We start from the raw sequence: 15,756 nt of genomic DNA on the forward strand, positions 1-15,756 counted from the left end.
TTCTATAACAAGGTATAACACTCTTAAATGTGTTGTACTATGTTCATTTTCTTTTCGCTTGTCAATTATTTTACTGGTTCTTTTATTACAAACAAGATATTTAGGTTGCATTACCTGACATGTTTCGGCTTGTACTTCCGCCTTCAGGAGCAGTATAAGCCGAAACATGTCAGGTAATGCAACCTAACTATCTTGTTTGTGTTAAAAGAACCAGTAAAATAACTCTTAGCTGGGTTTTTAGAACTCTTATCATAATATTTTTTTATATGAAAAGATACAAGTGTACTTACTGCAATTGTGTGGGCACTCCCTGCCTTCTGCTGACGTGTGGGCAACATTTGTGCCATAATTCCTCAATTTAGAAGTTTTATTTTGAAATTTTTTTTTTTTTTTTAATTTGGGGGAAAAAATCCGCAATGTAGTGAAACCGCGATAAACAAGCCGCGAGGGATTACTGTAATTTGAACTGCAACTGACGACGTCAGTGGCACGGCGCACACGAGGCGTTGTTAACATAAAATTCGATCGATGGATTTAATGATTTGGAGTGACGCAGATGGTTTGATAATATTGTTGTTTATATAATCATTATTTAATATATAGTTTATATATCGTTATACGGGCCTGTGGAATAATTTCCAACTGACGACGAGTCAGACCTCAGCAGCGCGGTGCACATGCGGCGTTGTTTACATAAAGGACGAAGAATTCGGTCGATGGATTTAATTATTTGGAGTGACACAGATGGTTTGATAAAGGTGTTATTTATGTCATAGTTATTTGGATAACTGTTAATGTTACGTCAGACCCGTTCTCAGCTCCTCTGTTTGTGTTTGTCATGTTAGCATACCGTATTTTAGCCTGTTGTTGCTGGTCCATGTCTGTTCTTGGTGTTGGATTGTGTCAAATAAATTTCTCCCAAAATGCGACTTATACTCCGGTGCGACTTATATGTTTTTCTCCCCCTTTATTGTGCATTTTGTGGCTGATGCGATTTATACTCCGGAGCGACTTTTAGTCCGAAAAATACAGTAATCTATCATCCAAGAAGTGATGGAAATCAGCTACTTAAATTGCTTTATTATTTGTCATTTCCAACTGTAACTTTTTTCACTTGAAAATTCTTGAACAAAGCTCAGATAAAAGTAAATGCTTGATGCAGTTCCATATATTTGGTATTCACCTCAGTTTGTTTTGTGTAAATCCCAGTTTATTACATTTGCTTTCCAGATGTCTTGGTTTGGCTCTAAGCCCTCTCCAAAAGGTATTATCCGGCCTTCAGTCTCAGGCTCTTCGACCCACTGGAGCTGATGGACTACAAGGAAGACACTAATCGAGAGACAGAAACGCAAGGATCACCATCAGGAGGAAATTAGCCCCCCTTGCGTCACTCCAAATATTTAGTTGGAAACTTTAACCATTTTCCTGCTGAGACACTGTCCCTGGCTCTGTGGGAAAAAGAACTATTGTTTTTATTGTTTTTGGAAGAAGGGCTGCATGGATTTTTTTTGTATTCACCTGTTGATTTTAAAAACGTCACTATGAAGGTTGCAGCCAGTGACATTGTTAAAGAAACATTTACACTGAAAGTGAAGTTGTCGTATTTGTTTTTACTTACACGACACCTACTGGACCTACTTTGCCTTAAGAAACTGTCGCAGTTTTTTATTGACGCAAGCCGACAAAGTCTCATTTTCTTGTTTTTCACTCTTCTAAATGATAAAAATCTAAATGAAATAACCCTTATTCTGTTAAGAAGAGTCAAGAGATTCCACACCAAAATGTTAAGTCACTCATTTGATCGTCCACCATTTTATTTTATTTATATAATTTTGTGCAAGAAGGATTAATCGCCAGCCAATCATTGTGTGCGTGCGTACACACACGCACACATTGCAGGCACAGTGTGTATGAAAAGAATTCAATGTGTGTGTATGTATAATATAGATATGTGTATGTATATATATATGTATCCATCCATTTTCAGTACTGCTTGTCCCCACGGGGGTCACAGCCTTGCTGGAGCCTATCCCAGCAGTCATCGGGCAGTAGGCGGGGGACACCCTGAATTGGTTGCCAGCCGATTGCAGGACACACAGAGACGAACAACCATCCGTATTCGCACTCACGTCTAGGGGCAATTTGGAGTGCTCAATTGGCCTACCGAGCATATTTTTGGGATGCGGGAGGAAACCGGAGTGCCCGGAGAAGACCCACGCGGGCACGGGGAGAACTTGGACGGGGAGGGTTGGAGGTGGAATCGAACCGGCATCCTTCTAACTGTGAGGCAGACGTGAGGCGGACGTGAGAGCGAACTGGGCCCCCCCTCTCTCTCTCTCTCTCTCTCTCTCTCTCTCTCTCTCTCTCTCTCTCCCCCCCCTCCCCCTCTCTCTCTCTCTCCCCCCTCTCTCCCTCTCTCTCTCTCTCTCCCTCTCCCTCTCTCTCTCTCTCTCGCACACTCTCTCTCTCACTCTCTCTCTCTTTCATATATATAATACATTTATATAATACATATACACACACACACAGTGCCTTGTGAAAGTATTGGACCCCCTTGAACTTTTCAACCTTTTGCAACATTTCAGGCCTCAAATAATGACATATATTTTATTTTTTCTGAAGAATCAACAAGTGGAACACCATTCTAAAGTGGAATAAAATCCATTGGATATTTGAAACTTTTTTTTAACATAAAAAACTGAAAAGTGGAGTGTGCAATATTATTTGGCCCCTTGTAAACTGTAAAAGTAATACTTTCAGTGCAGCAAACTCACTCCAGAAGTTCAGTGAGAATCTCAGAATGATGCAATATTGTCCTCAATGACTGATGATGATAAATAGAATCCACTTGTGTGTAATCAAGTCTCCGTAAAAATGCACCTGCTCTGTGAAAGTCTCAGGGTTCTGTTTAAAGCACAGACAGCATCATGAAGACCAAGGAACACACCAGGCAGGACTGAGATACTGTTGTGGAGATGTTTTGGATACAAGCATTTCCCAAGCTTTAAAATTCTCAAGGAGCACTGTGCAAGTGATCATATTGAAATGGAAAGAGTATCAGAACACTGATCAGAGATGCAGCCAAGAGGCCCATGATCACGCTGCATGAACTGCAGAGATCTTCAGATGAGGTGGAGAGTATGTCCATAGAACAACAATCATTTGTACACTGGACAAATCTGACCTTTACAGAAGAGTGGCAAGAAAATAGACAACTCAAGGACAACCATAAAAAAACATCTTATTTAAAGTTCACGATAAGCCACCTTGGAGACACCAAACGAAGAAGGTGCTGTAGTCAGATTAAACAAAAATGGAACTTTTTGGCCACAAGCAAAACCATTTGTTTGGCATAAAGGCAACACAGCTCATCACCCTGAACATACCATTTCAACTGTCAAACATGGTGGTGGCAGCATCATGGTTTGGGCCTGCATTTCTTCAGCAGGGTCAGGGAAGTTGGTCAGAGTTGATGGGAAGATGTATGGAGCCAAATACAGGAGCATGCTGGACACCTGTTGGAGTCTGCAATAGCCCTGAGACTTGGATGAAGAGTTTCCAACAAGACAATAATCCAAAATTTATAGCCGATGGAATGGTTCACACATAACCATATCCAGATGTTAGATTGGCCAAGTCAAAGTCCAGACCAGAATCCAATCGAGAATCTGTGGAAAGAGCTGAAGACTGCTGTTGACACTCCTTATCTCAAGCTGTTTTGCAAGGAAGAATGGGCAAGAATTTCAGTCTCTCGATGTACAAAACTGACGGAGACGTACTCCAAGCGACTTGCAGCTTTAATGGCAGCAAAAGGTGGCGTTACGAAGTAGTAACGCAAGGGGATCCAATAATATTGCATGCCCCACTCTTCAGTTAATATTTATTAAAAAAGTTTAAAATATCAAATGAATTTCATTCCACTTCACAGTTGTGTCCCACTTGTTGATTCCTCAAAAAAATGCAATTCATATTTTTATGTTTGAAGTCTGAAATGTGGCGAAAGGATAAGGGAACCAATCTTGAATTATTAATATAATCACAGTGGATTTAAATCGCGATATATAGAGGTTCAGAGCGCTCACAGTAGATACATTATTCATACACTCACCCATTCACGCATTGATTGATTTATTTAATAAATGAAACGTTTCATTAATGACACATTTAATTATTTAATGGTTCATTTATTTATTTTTATTTCATTTGATTCATGGTGATTAATAAATGAAACTAAATAACATTTTAAAGAAATATTTATTGTGTTGTTGCGGACTTTAGCACAAGGACTGCACCCAGCAGGACTGCAGTTCTTGTGTTTTGACTCACTTATTGGCAGTCAGTGAGAGTGTAAATGTGTGTTTGTTACTTCTGCCACATTGGTGCCACAGTCTATTTAATTTTGGCACTGTCCTCATTCCTCCGTATACGCAGGGATGACATAATATACCAAATTTATTTAGAAATGTCACTTCAAATACAATTTTAAAATCTTGTGTTGGTGGTAGTATATTTTATTTAACGCATGATGTCGCACCACATATCTTTTTGACAGGTATCAATTCCTAAACTTTATAAAAGTAATACTTTTTTGAAAACAATATTAATTAACGGTTCTCAGTCAACACTGTCTCGATTTTCCTGGCTTACTGATTGAAACGTCATTCCCACTGCCTCTAAATTTGGTAAGGTTTTTGCGAAGTCATTTTTGTATGAGTAAAGACTCCAACCACTTCTATATAAAAAAAATTAATACAATATGTAAAATTAAAATTTTCACCACATCTATATACTTTGTAAGTACAGCAAATGGTTATGAAAAATTGTTTACCACCACTCACCATCATTGTTTATTAGTTTCGCAAGATGACGCTGTTTCTATTTCGTACACGCAGAACCCTTAGAGGAAACGAAGAAGATATTCTCCGGATGCTCCATTTTGTGAACACGCGGTACATTCGGCCTTTTTGGCAGCGCTGAGCGTGGCAACATGGTGAGTGTCGTTCGGCTCTCTTGTAATTAGTAATATTTATTGTTAATCCCATCTCACCTCGATAATAGATGTCGATTTGAACACGTAAACTCCACAAAGTGCTCTATGGTTGTGTTTTGATAAGTGATCCACAATCGGCAATGATTAAAACGGTAGTTTAAAAACCGCAATAGCACTGACTAGCTGCTAAGTAGTTGTGCTATGTGCTAATGTAATGACGGCCTTGCCGGCACAAAAGTAAAATTTGTAGTGTCTGATGGTTTGATTCTTGCGAATAACTTTATGTTTCTTATATGGTAGTCTTGTATACTTCGATTAACGTGATCTTGTCACCAAAGACGGCGCGTGAAGTGAGGCAATGTATTTGCAGGCTTAGCTCTCTCGTCATTGATGATATTTGTTGAGCTGATGTACTGCTGATGCATTCACAACTGCTTACCAAAAGACTGAGACTTGAGGTGTCACTTTGGTGCACTGAGCTATCCGCCTGCATTCTTTTTTTTCGACGAGGCTCCCTCATACCCCCAACTTTAAATCAGTTTTCTTTTCACCCGGTCCCCGTCTTTCATACAGGCTAAAATCAAGGCGAGAGATTTGCGTGGTAAAAAGAAAGAAGAGCTGCTCAAGCAGTTGGATGACCTAAAGAATGAATTGTCACAGCTCCGTGTGGCCAAAGTAACCGGTGGAGCTGCGTCTAAGCTGTCGAAGATGTGAGTAGTCTGCGAAATAAGCCTCGGTGAGATGGCTTGATGTGGTTCTAGTTTGAATGCTTGCATAGTGTGTATTTAATATAACCGGTTTTGGTTTGACTAAGGAAACAATGACCGATTTAATCATATTTTTCAAAAACACACCACAGGTTTTTGACCTTATGCCACATTTTAGGCTTCAGTTGTTAAAAGATAAAATTGGGAGGGAAGAATTTACACAAACCCCCATTTCCAAACCTTTTATTATGAATGAGCTTAAAATGAAAAGTGGGACGTGCAAAATTCTTAATCCATCAGATCAGCCAATTGAATCCAGAGGTTCCTTGATGATATAAATGAGCCAGTGTTGACCAAAACGACTGATAATGATGATATTGTATGTAGGCCCCCATGCACACAAACGCTGGCAAGTCATTAACCGTTTGGCATTCCGTCCACACGAGACTCCATTTAGTAGCATGAAAACAATTTTAATTTCCGGTACCATTTATTTTCTGTAATGTGAATAAGGATCCGTTCTTATGCAGAGGTTTACTTAACAATTTCATAGACAAATTATACTATGAATACAAAAGAGAGTTTGGCGGTAAAATGTTGTCTTCTTTCTGGGGGGTGTAACAGAAAATAAGTGTTTTACACTACACTTACCTTTTGCAGCCGCGTTGTCCGCAAATCAATCGCCAGAGTCCTGACGGTCATCAACCAGACCCAAAAAGAGAACCTGCGCAAATTCTACAAGGTGAGAATAAGCATTTGCACCATCATGTTTGCATTGGATTTGAGGTTTCTCATATCCACCCTTGTTAAAGATATTTGTTGAAGTGATTCATTTCCAACTGTTGTTCACCAAAAGTCTTCAGGATTGATGTCAATCTACACAACACTCGTCTAAATGCACTGCAATCACTCATATTTCCATATAGTTTGCATTAATGTAATTCATACATCTTTCTTGATAAGAGTAGGTTTTTTCTGGTTTTACTCTATCGGTTGTTTCGATAATGTTAGTGGTGTATAGAAGCATGGGCCGATAACCACTTTGACAGTTTATCTTGATTTGAAAGGTCCATTAACTTATGTGAGAATGTGCATACTATTCCTCATAGAGTGCACTTAGTGGGTTACATCATTTTGCAGGGATGTCAGTTAGATATATGTGCACACACAGTGTGGTACTACCTCTATATACCTCTACTTACGAATTTTTAACGTTATGGTTTTAATTAAAGATTTACTTTCTAGCCACATCTGCCTCGCAAGCCATAGGTTCTCGACCTATAATATATCAGCCATGCCTATCTGTATATGTAAGAATATCGCAGTGATGTAATTTCCCCACTGCCGATAGTCTTTTAATTGGACATGTTGATTATTCTTCTCAGGCAATTAATGATGACTGATGTTTTTTCACCTGTATGCTATTTCCTATGCTCATACAAATTGTAAGGGGCAGGGACAAGGGGACAATACATACCCTTTTTGTTTTTTGATTTATGCTTGCTTGCATTGAGTTTTTGTTCTTCAGTTCCTAATGTATTCGGTCTTCTGTTATTGATACTAGGGCAAGAAGTACAAGCCCCTAGATTTGAGGCCCAAGAAGACCAGGGCTCTGCGTCGACGCCTCAACAAACACGAGGAGAGTCTGCGGTCAAAAAAGCAGCAGAGGAAAGATCTTCTCTACTCAATCCGTAAATTTGCTGTTAAAGCATAAAGGATTTTCTCTTTACTAAATAAAAGATCTTCAAGAATGAGCCTTTGTCCTCTTTTCACTGTTGCTTTAATAAACTTGATTTATAGAATATAATCTGAATAGCCTTCATTCTTTCTTAGTGCAGCGTAACTCCTTTGCACCTTTATATAAAGTTTTACTGCTAATGTAATGAATTACAAATACAAAAATCTGATGTAAATGTGCACAAGAACAATTAATGGGTGAGAGTAGGAAGCTGTTACTGCACATTATGTAGGACATTCCACAGAGGTACAAGCATTGAACACAAGATCAACAGTTATTGCACTTCTGGTTGATGATTCAGATGACTTAGAAAAGTTCTCCTGGTTTTCATTTTGAATTGTTTGCTTGAGTCTAGAGGTAGGCTTTGTTCGTCCTTTTTGTGACCTGTAGGGACGGTTTGTGTTGGAGTTGGAACAGGTAGTTGATGTGGACTGCACTGTTGAGATTGCAAGATGACCTCCAGATTAAGCACAACCAGTGAGTGCATGGCCCTGTCGAACTTCATCAGCAGCTTCAGTTGGTTCTTTTCAAGAACTGTCAGGAAAAGGATTTGTTGCTGGATTTTCTTCACCATTGTGGCAGTCCAGGAGATCTCCACGTCCGGATGAAATGCACCTTTCCTGCAAGTTCTGTTTATTGATTAATAATTTGATTGATTGATTGATTGATTGATTGATTGATTGATTGATTGATTGATTGATTGATTGATTGATTGATTGATTGATTGATTAATATCTTTATTTCGAACATCCAAAACAAAAAGAAAATTAAGCAAAACAGATAACACTTTGAAGTGCCATATGTAAGTCCATACAACACAAACAAAAAATAAACCAACAAACAGAATAATTATTATAAATAATAATAATAATACATAAATAAATAGATCAATAAAGAATGCTCGAAAAGGAGTAGGAGGAAGCATAGCTTTTTAGATTCCTACCCCTTTTTCACTTTATCCATTAAACCAGTGATTCAACATATACTGTAATTCTACAACAGAACGCAAGTAGACACACTTTCACACTTGTTTTTTGTTTCATTTTTACTTGCATGTAGCCCTTTGGCACTTTTAGCCTTTGTACTCGCTAAACTATTACTATGTATTTTTGTACATTCTTTTAAACTGGTGGATATTTGGACTTTGCTTGAGTTCCTCACTTAGATTGTTCCATAGTTTGACCCCGGTTATAGTTATACAGAAACGTTTTAAGGTTGTTCTTAAGTTTAAGATTTTGAAGTTGTGATGCCCCCTTAACTTATAACCTCCCTCCGGATTCCAAAATAAGTTTTGGATATTTTCTGGTAGTTGTTTTGCTTTTGCCCTATACATGATGATTGCTGTTTGATAAGATACTGTGTCGGTGAATTTTAATAGTTTGGATTGTATGAAAAGTGGATTTGTGTTCCAAGTAGTTGACTTTATGAATAGTCCTTATTGCTCTTTTCTGCAGAATGATAAGTGGCTGTAGTGAAGTTTTTTAAGTATTCCCCCAAACCTCAGCACAGTAATGCAAATAGGACAAGACAAGAGAACAATAAAGTGTACGAAGTGAATGATAATCCAGTAATTCTTTTGCTTTGTATATGACTGCCATGCTTCTTGAAATTTTAGACTTTACGTGTTCGATGTGTGGCTTCCAACTCAGCCTGTCATCTATTATTACCCCAAGAAATTTGTTTTCCTGCACTCTTTCAATTTCAGTCCCATCTAGTTCTATTCGTATCTTTTTGTTCTTTTTGCCAAATACCATAAACTTGGTCTTACTTACATTTAATGATAATTTGTTCCAATTGAACCACATTTTGATTTTTTTCATTTCCTCATTCAACACTGATTCCACTTGTTGAATGTTGTCACCTGAACAAAAGATATTTGTGTCATCTGCAAAATTTACGAGTTTTAGTTCTTTAGAGACTTTGCACATGTCATTTATATACAAAATAAATAATTTAGGGGCTAAAACTGATCCTTGTGGAACACCACAAGCTGTCCAAATATCCAGAGCAGTGATTACCCAACTTTACATATTGTTGCCGTTCTCGCAGATAATCTTTTATCCAGTCTAATACTAATCCCCTTATCCCATATTTTTCTAATTTATTAAATAGTATATCATGATTAATTGTGTCAAAAACCTTTTGAGGTCAATGAAAACGCCTACTGCATGTCGTTTGTTGTCTATTGCATCTGTGATTTCCTCGATTGATTCCATTAATGCCTGTGCTGTTGATCTGTTTACTATAAAACCATATTGGTTCTCAGCAAATAATTTATATTTTTCCAAAAATCCATCCATTCTACAGTTAAAAAGCTTTTCCAATATTTTTTAGAGTTGTGGCAATATTGAGATAGGTCTGTAGTCTGTAAAGTTGTGTTTGCTCCCAGTTTTATAAAGAGGAATGACCTTAGCAATTTTCATCTTCTTTGGGAATGTACCAGTTAAAAATGACAAGTTACAGATGTACACAAGTGGCTTTGAAATCCCCTCAATGATTTGCTTAACTAACATCATATCAATCCCATTGCAGTCGGTAGATGTTTTATTTTTGCATTGTTTTACAGTGTTAATAATTTCATTTTCATCAACTGCCTTCAAAAACATTGAGTGAGGATTCCTTTCTATTAATTTATCTCTGTTGCCTGCATCTGGCGCTGGAATCGGTATGTTTTTTGCTATTTGAGGCCCAACATTTACAAAGAACTCATTAAAACTGTTTGCCACTTCTTCCATATTATAATTTTCAGTATCATTTATAACAAAATATTTAGGTAATTTGTGTTGTTTGGTACCTTCTCTAATAATGTGATTTAGGAGAGTCCATATCCCCTTAATATTATTTTTGTTATCCTCTAATTTATTCTTATAATATTCTTTCTTACTTAATTTTATAATATTAGTTAATTTATTCTTATATCTCTTAAATTTATTTTCAGCGCACTTTGTTCTCTGTTTTATGAAATTCCAATAGAGTACATTTTTCTTTTTACAGGCATTTCCTAATCCTTTTGTCAACCATGGACTGTTCTTATATTTAGTTTTTTTATTATATTCCTTGATTGGACAATGCTTATTATATAATAAAATGAATGTAGTCATCAATTTATGGTATGCATTATTTACATCTTTTTCTTTATATATTGCATCCCAGTTCTGTTCCATTAATTCATGTTTTAGCGTACCAATTGTCTCATCTGTCCTAATTCTTCTTTGTTGCTTATACACCCCAATTTCAGATTTGAAATTATTGTCATACACTGTGAACACTGAAAGGTGGTCAGTAATATTAGTAATTAATAACCCGCTTGTTGTCCTGTTTTTTATTATATTGGTGAATATGTTATCTATCAGAGTAGCACTCTGTGATGTTACTCTAGTAGGTCTAGTGATTGTAGGAAAGAGACTCATGCTATGCATTAAATTAATTAGCAATATTCAATATTTTGATGCTTGTTTGGATTTAATAGATCAATGTTATAATCCCCGCAAATAAAAATATTTTTGTTGCCTTTTTGTATAATCACACTTTCTATCCATTCTGTGAATGTCTCAATGCTAGAACCAGGAGCTCTATAGACGCAGCTTATAATAATGTCTTTTTTCTTTTTAACACAAATCTGTATCGTGAGACATTCAAGAAGATTGTCCACCACCTGTGTCATAGCCTCTACAACCTTGAATTTCATATTCAAATCAACATAAATTGCAACACCACCCCCGCCTTTACTTTGTCTGTTATTATGTATGAATTCATAGCCTTCCATCTCAAAGTGCATTCCCTTCTCAATCGTAATCCAGGTTTTAGAAATAGTAATTATATTAAATGGTTGTTTGAATGTGTTTAAGTAATCCTGAATGCTACTAAAATTTCTGTATAGACTCCGGCTATTGAAATGGATAATAGATAGTTTATCTTTTGTTAAGATGTCCGTGTTGTACTGATCATTGCTGTAATAATAACATGTGTTGTTTGTGGTGGAGAAGAAATTATTGTCTGGGTCGATGTCCTGATCTATGTCCAGAGTGCTGCTTTCACTGTGTCCCTGAGCATTATGTTTATGTTTTGTGTTGTTACCTCCATTCAGTTCCAAGTCCACTCCAGTGGATTTTCTATTGAGGATACTTATTCAAGCTTTTCCAGTTCTTCAATACTCCTCACCATCAGTATCTTGGCCTCTTCTGGTGATCCATTTAGTTTGATGTATATCTTACAATTTCGGGTCCATGTACTCTGTATTTTTCCCATTCTTCTCAAGTGACGTGCTTTCTTTGCAATATCCGCATTGGTCTTTGTCAAATGTTCATTTATGTAGATTTCTGTGCCTTTGAGCAACTTACCCTGCTTTAGAAGTGCAACTTTGTGCTTCCTGTTGACAAATTTCAGAATGACTGCTGGCTTGTCATTACTGTTTCTTCTGGGCAGTGGATGACATGCTTCAACCTGGTTGGAGTCCATAGTTATTCCTTTAGTTTGCAGAAACGCAGCTACCTGTTGCTCGGCTGAGTTTGCATCTTGCTCACAGCCATCGTTACCTGCCGTCACTGCCCTTGCATAAGATATAGGTTTAATTGCTATTCCCGTGATGACAATGTCATTTATTCTTGTATATTGCTCAATATCCGCTACCCGACTTTCAAGGTAGGCAAGCCGCTTGTCCTTCTCAGCATTGAGCATAGTCTTTACCTCTTCCACCAGTGCCAAGATGTTTTTCTGCTGCATCCTTACAGCAGAAACTTCTTCCGAAAGGAAGTCAAGTGATCTTTTTATGTCCTCGACCTCCTCCGTGGTCATGGTTAGGTTTTTTTTCGGCCCCATATTGCTCACGTTAGTCGCAGCTATCTATTTGACAGCTCAATCAGCTCTAACTGCTAACTGGCCCGGTGGGATCGAATCAATTTCAGAACAGAATGCATAGTTCTAAATGCAACAAGCGTTTTGTTGCATGTACGGAAATGCAAGTGCACTGACTGTATCCTACTTAAAATGTGGCGTTACGGAGAGAGGTAACGCACGGGGAGCGGCCTTCCAATGGGTCACTGACGCCTTCAAAAATTATTCGTCAATATTGGTGAAAACAACATTAACAGTGGATACGCGTTTATTTTGCGTTTTAACATTGCTCTCCCCGATTACACACTCCCGCGCATAAAGTGCGGTCCACAGCGGGCAAAAAAAAAAAAGTAGCATGTGGTACCCAAAGGGGTCGCTGTAGCCCTTGATTATAGTTCAGCGTTAAATTGGATAACGGTTCAGTTCAGACTGCCGAAAGATAAGTCTGAACTCAATAAGAAAATGGTCAAGCAACACGAGGTCAGCGTGGGAGACGATGATGGTCGGTGCAAGTGCCGTCTGTTGCTGGGGACATTGCCCGGGGTGCCTGCGCGATTGTGACTCTCTCGAAATTGATAAATTGTTACTGTTGTATTCAAATCCATCCATCCATCCATTTTCTGAACCGCTTAGTCCCCACGGGGGTCGCGGGCGTGCTGGAGCCTATCCCAGCCGTCATCGGGCAGTAGGCGAAGGACACCCTGAACTGGTTGCCAACCAATCACAGGGCACACAGAGACAAACAACCATTCGCATTCGCACTCACACCTAGGGACAATTTGGAGTGCTCAATCGGCCTATCAAGCATGTTTTTGGGATGTGGGAAGAAACCGGAGTGCCCGGAGAAAACCCACGCAGACACGGGGAGAACATGCCAACTCCACACAGGGAGGGCCGGAGGTGGAATCGAACCCGCACCCTCCTAACTGTGAGGCGGAAGTGCTACCCACTCCTCCACCGAGCCGCCCCTGTATTCAAGTCAAACTGTTAAAATATGTTATAACTCAATTAATCTGTCAATGCTGCTATTCAAATCAAATTGCTATCAATTGTTATCAAACGTCCAGTTAACTAGTCATTGCCGTTTTCAAATTAAATTCTGTTTCTTTGTTTTGTTGCGTGTTGTCCGTTGTTGAGCCAGCAAAGCAAATGTGTGGAGTTTAGAGTTGGTTCTTTATTGGCAAGATCTTGGGTTGTTTAATGGCGGTCAATACACAAGGTACGGCAGCAGATGAAACAACAACATCTCTCTCCAGGTCAGCTTGTTTTATACTGTCCAGAAAGGCGGGAACTTGTCACATGACCATTTTGTACCTGAGTGGGGGGGGGAGGGGCGGTGGCACCCTCCCTGTGTGTGCGTTTGTGTTTGCCTATGTGTGTGTGTTCATACAGTTATGTGTGTTGTATTCGTGTTCTGATTGAGGAGTTATGTTTGCATAAAATAATCAAAGAATTGTACATATATGAGCATCATATTGTACAGAGATTGTCCACCCGAATAGAACATGTCCACATTGCTGTTGCTCCCTCTTCAGTTTCTTCCTCTTCTTGGTTATGATGGTATTATTGGTAGTACTGTAGTACTGTAGATTGTGTGTCTGGCAGTGAGATCCTTGGTTGAAATTGGGACGGGACTTGATAAGCAGAATTGCTTCAACCCGCTTCCCTTTTCGATACGTCGTGTAAAACAAAATATGAAATTAAGTTGTAATAAGTGTATTGACTACGTACTTGCCGGAATAAACAAATCAAATCAAATGGAATAACCAGCGTACGTGGAGTTCCAGGTTGAATGCTGGGCTCACGCTATGGACACACCATGTTGCAGGTTTGAAATATTCTGTCTGAGTTTTTATGTAGTGTTTGTGTGTAGTGGCAAAGTTTGGTTTTAACACTTACTGTAGGAATTATGACGAGCTGGTGCCAAGGACTGGAAGTTTGTAAGCAGTATTGAGTGTGGGGGTGTCTACGATGCACAGCTACTTTTTATTGTTTTTAGTAGTTTTTAATGATGATTAATTAAGTTTTGGAATTTTTTTGTGTGTCTTTAATTCTTGTATTTATTGTTTATTTCATACAATGTTTTCTATAGCCCCTCCGTGAGTCATCACCTTATCGTGGTGGAGGGGTTTGCGTGCCCCTATGATCCTAGGAGCCATGTTGTCTGGGGCTTCATGCCCCTGGTAGGGTCACCCATGGCAGAAGGGTCCTAGGTGAGGGGCCAGACAAAGCACGGCTCAGAAGACCCCTTATGATGAATAAAATATATGGATGTCGTTTTCCCTCGCCCGGACGCGGGTCACCGGGGCCCCTCTCTGGAGCCAGGCCTGGAGGTGGGGCTCGAAGGCGAGCGCCTGGTGGCCGGGCCTTCGTTCATGGGGTCCGGTCGGGCATAGCCCGAAAAGAAAACGTGGGTCCCCCTTCCAATGGGCTCACCATAGGAGGGGCCAAAGGGGTCGGGTGCATAGTGAGCTGGGCGGCGGCCAAAGGCGGGGACCTTGGGGGTCCGATCCCCGGCTGCAGAGGCTGGCTCTAGGGACATGGAATGTCACCTCTCTGGCTGGAAAGGAGCCCGAGCTGGTGTGTGAGGCAGAAAGGTTCCGACTAGACATAGTCGGACTTGCCTCCACACATAGTTTGGGCTCTGGTACAAGCCCTCTCGAGAGGGGCTGGACTCTCTTCCACTCTGGAGTTGCCCACGGTGAGAGGCGTCGAGCAGGTGTTGGCATCCTTATTGCCCCCCGGCTGGTAGCCTCCCTCCGCCTTCGGGTGGGGGAACGGGTCCTGACTGTTGTTTGTGTCTATGCACCGAACGGCAGCTCAGAGTACCCACCCTTCTTAGAGTCCCTGGAGGAAGTGCTGGAGAGCGCTCCTTCTGGGGACTCCATCGTTCTACTGGGTGACTTCAATGCTCACGTGGGCAATGACAGTGAGACCTGGAAGGGCGTGATTGGGAGGAACGGCCCCCCCGATCTGAACCCGAGCGGTGATCTATTATTGGACTTCTGTGCTCGACACGGATTTTCTATAATGAACACCATGTTCAAGTATAAGGGTGTCCATGTGTGCACTTGGCACCAGGACACCCTAGGCCGCAGTTCGTTGATCGACCTTGTAGTCGTGTCATCGGATTTGCGGCCGCATGTTTTGGACACTCGGGTGAAGAGAGGGGCGGAGCTGTTAACTGATCACCACCTGGTGGTGGGTTGGCTCTGATGGTGGGGGAAGATGCCGGTCCGACCTGGCAGACCCAAACGCTCTGTGAGGGTCTGCTGGGAACGTCTGGCAGAATCCCCTGTCAGGAAGAGCTTCAACTCCCACCTCCGGCAGAGCTTTTTCCATGTCCCGAGGGAGGCGGGGGACATTGAGTCCGAGTGGACCGTGTTCCGCGCCTCCATTGTTGAGGCAGCCGACCGGAGCTGTGGCCGTAAGGTTGTTGGTGCCTGTCGTGGCGGCAATCCCCGAACCCGCTGTAAGGGAGGCCGTCA

The 15,756-nt window shown here is 40.3% G+C and overlaps 2 protein-coding genes across 6 annotated transcripts in view; both read left to right on the forward strand.

Moving 5' to 3' along the window:
* Positions 1–4,793, forward strand: part of golga1 (golgin A1) — a 59,511-nt gene extending 54,718 nt beyond the window's left edge. For all 5 annotated transcript variants that reach the window (XM_085908733.1, XM_085908734.1, XM_085908730.1 and 2 more), the window contains one exon: positions 1,231–4,793. In XM_085908733.1, coding sequence (XP_085764859.1) covers positions 1,231–1,311 — 81 coding nt within the window. In that variant the 3' untranslated portion in view covers positions 1,312–4,793. The remainder of the gene's footprint in view (positions 1–1,230) is intronic.
* An 83-nt stretch (positions 4,794–4,876) lies between these two features.
* rpl35 (ribosomal protein L35) lies at positions 4,877–7,451 on the forward strand. Its single transcript, XM_085908735.1, has 4 exons — positions 4,877–4,990; positions 5,564–5,700; positions 6,358–6,439; positions 7,262–7,451. The coding sequence occupies exons 1-4, from the start codon at positions 4,988–4,990 to the stop codon at positions 7,409–7,411; spliced, it is 372 nt and encodes a 123-aa protein (XP_085764861.1). The 5' UTR covers positions 4,877–4,987; the 3' UTR covers positions 7,412–7,451.
* The last annotated feature ends 8,305 nt before the right edge of the window (positions 7,452–15,756 follow it).

Source organism: Syngnathus leptorhynchus, chromosome 4 (assembly GCF_054491065.1).
Source record: "Syngnathus leptorhynchus isolate UIUO chromosome 4, UIUO_Slep, whole genome shotgun sequence".
NCBI lineage: Eukaryota > Metazoa > Chordata > Actinopteri > Syngnathiformes > Syngnathidae > Syngnathus > Syngnathus leptorhynchus.

Coding starts and splice junctions, on each gene's coding strand:
- rpl35 (XM_085908735.1), top strand. Junction 5,701..6,357: donor GCGTCTAAGCTGTCGAAGAT/GTGAGTAGTCTG, acceptor TACCTTTTGCAG/CCGCGTTGTCCGCAAATCAA. Junction 6,440..7,261: donor ACCTGCGCAAATTCTACAAG/GTGAGAATAAGC, acceptor TATTGATACTAG/GGCAAGAAGTACAAGCCCCT.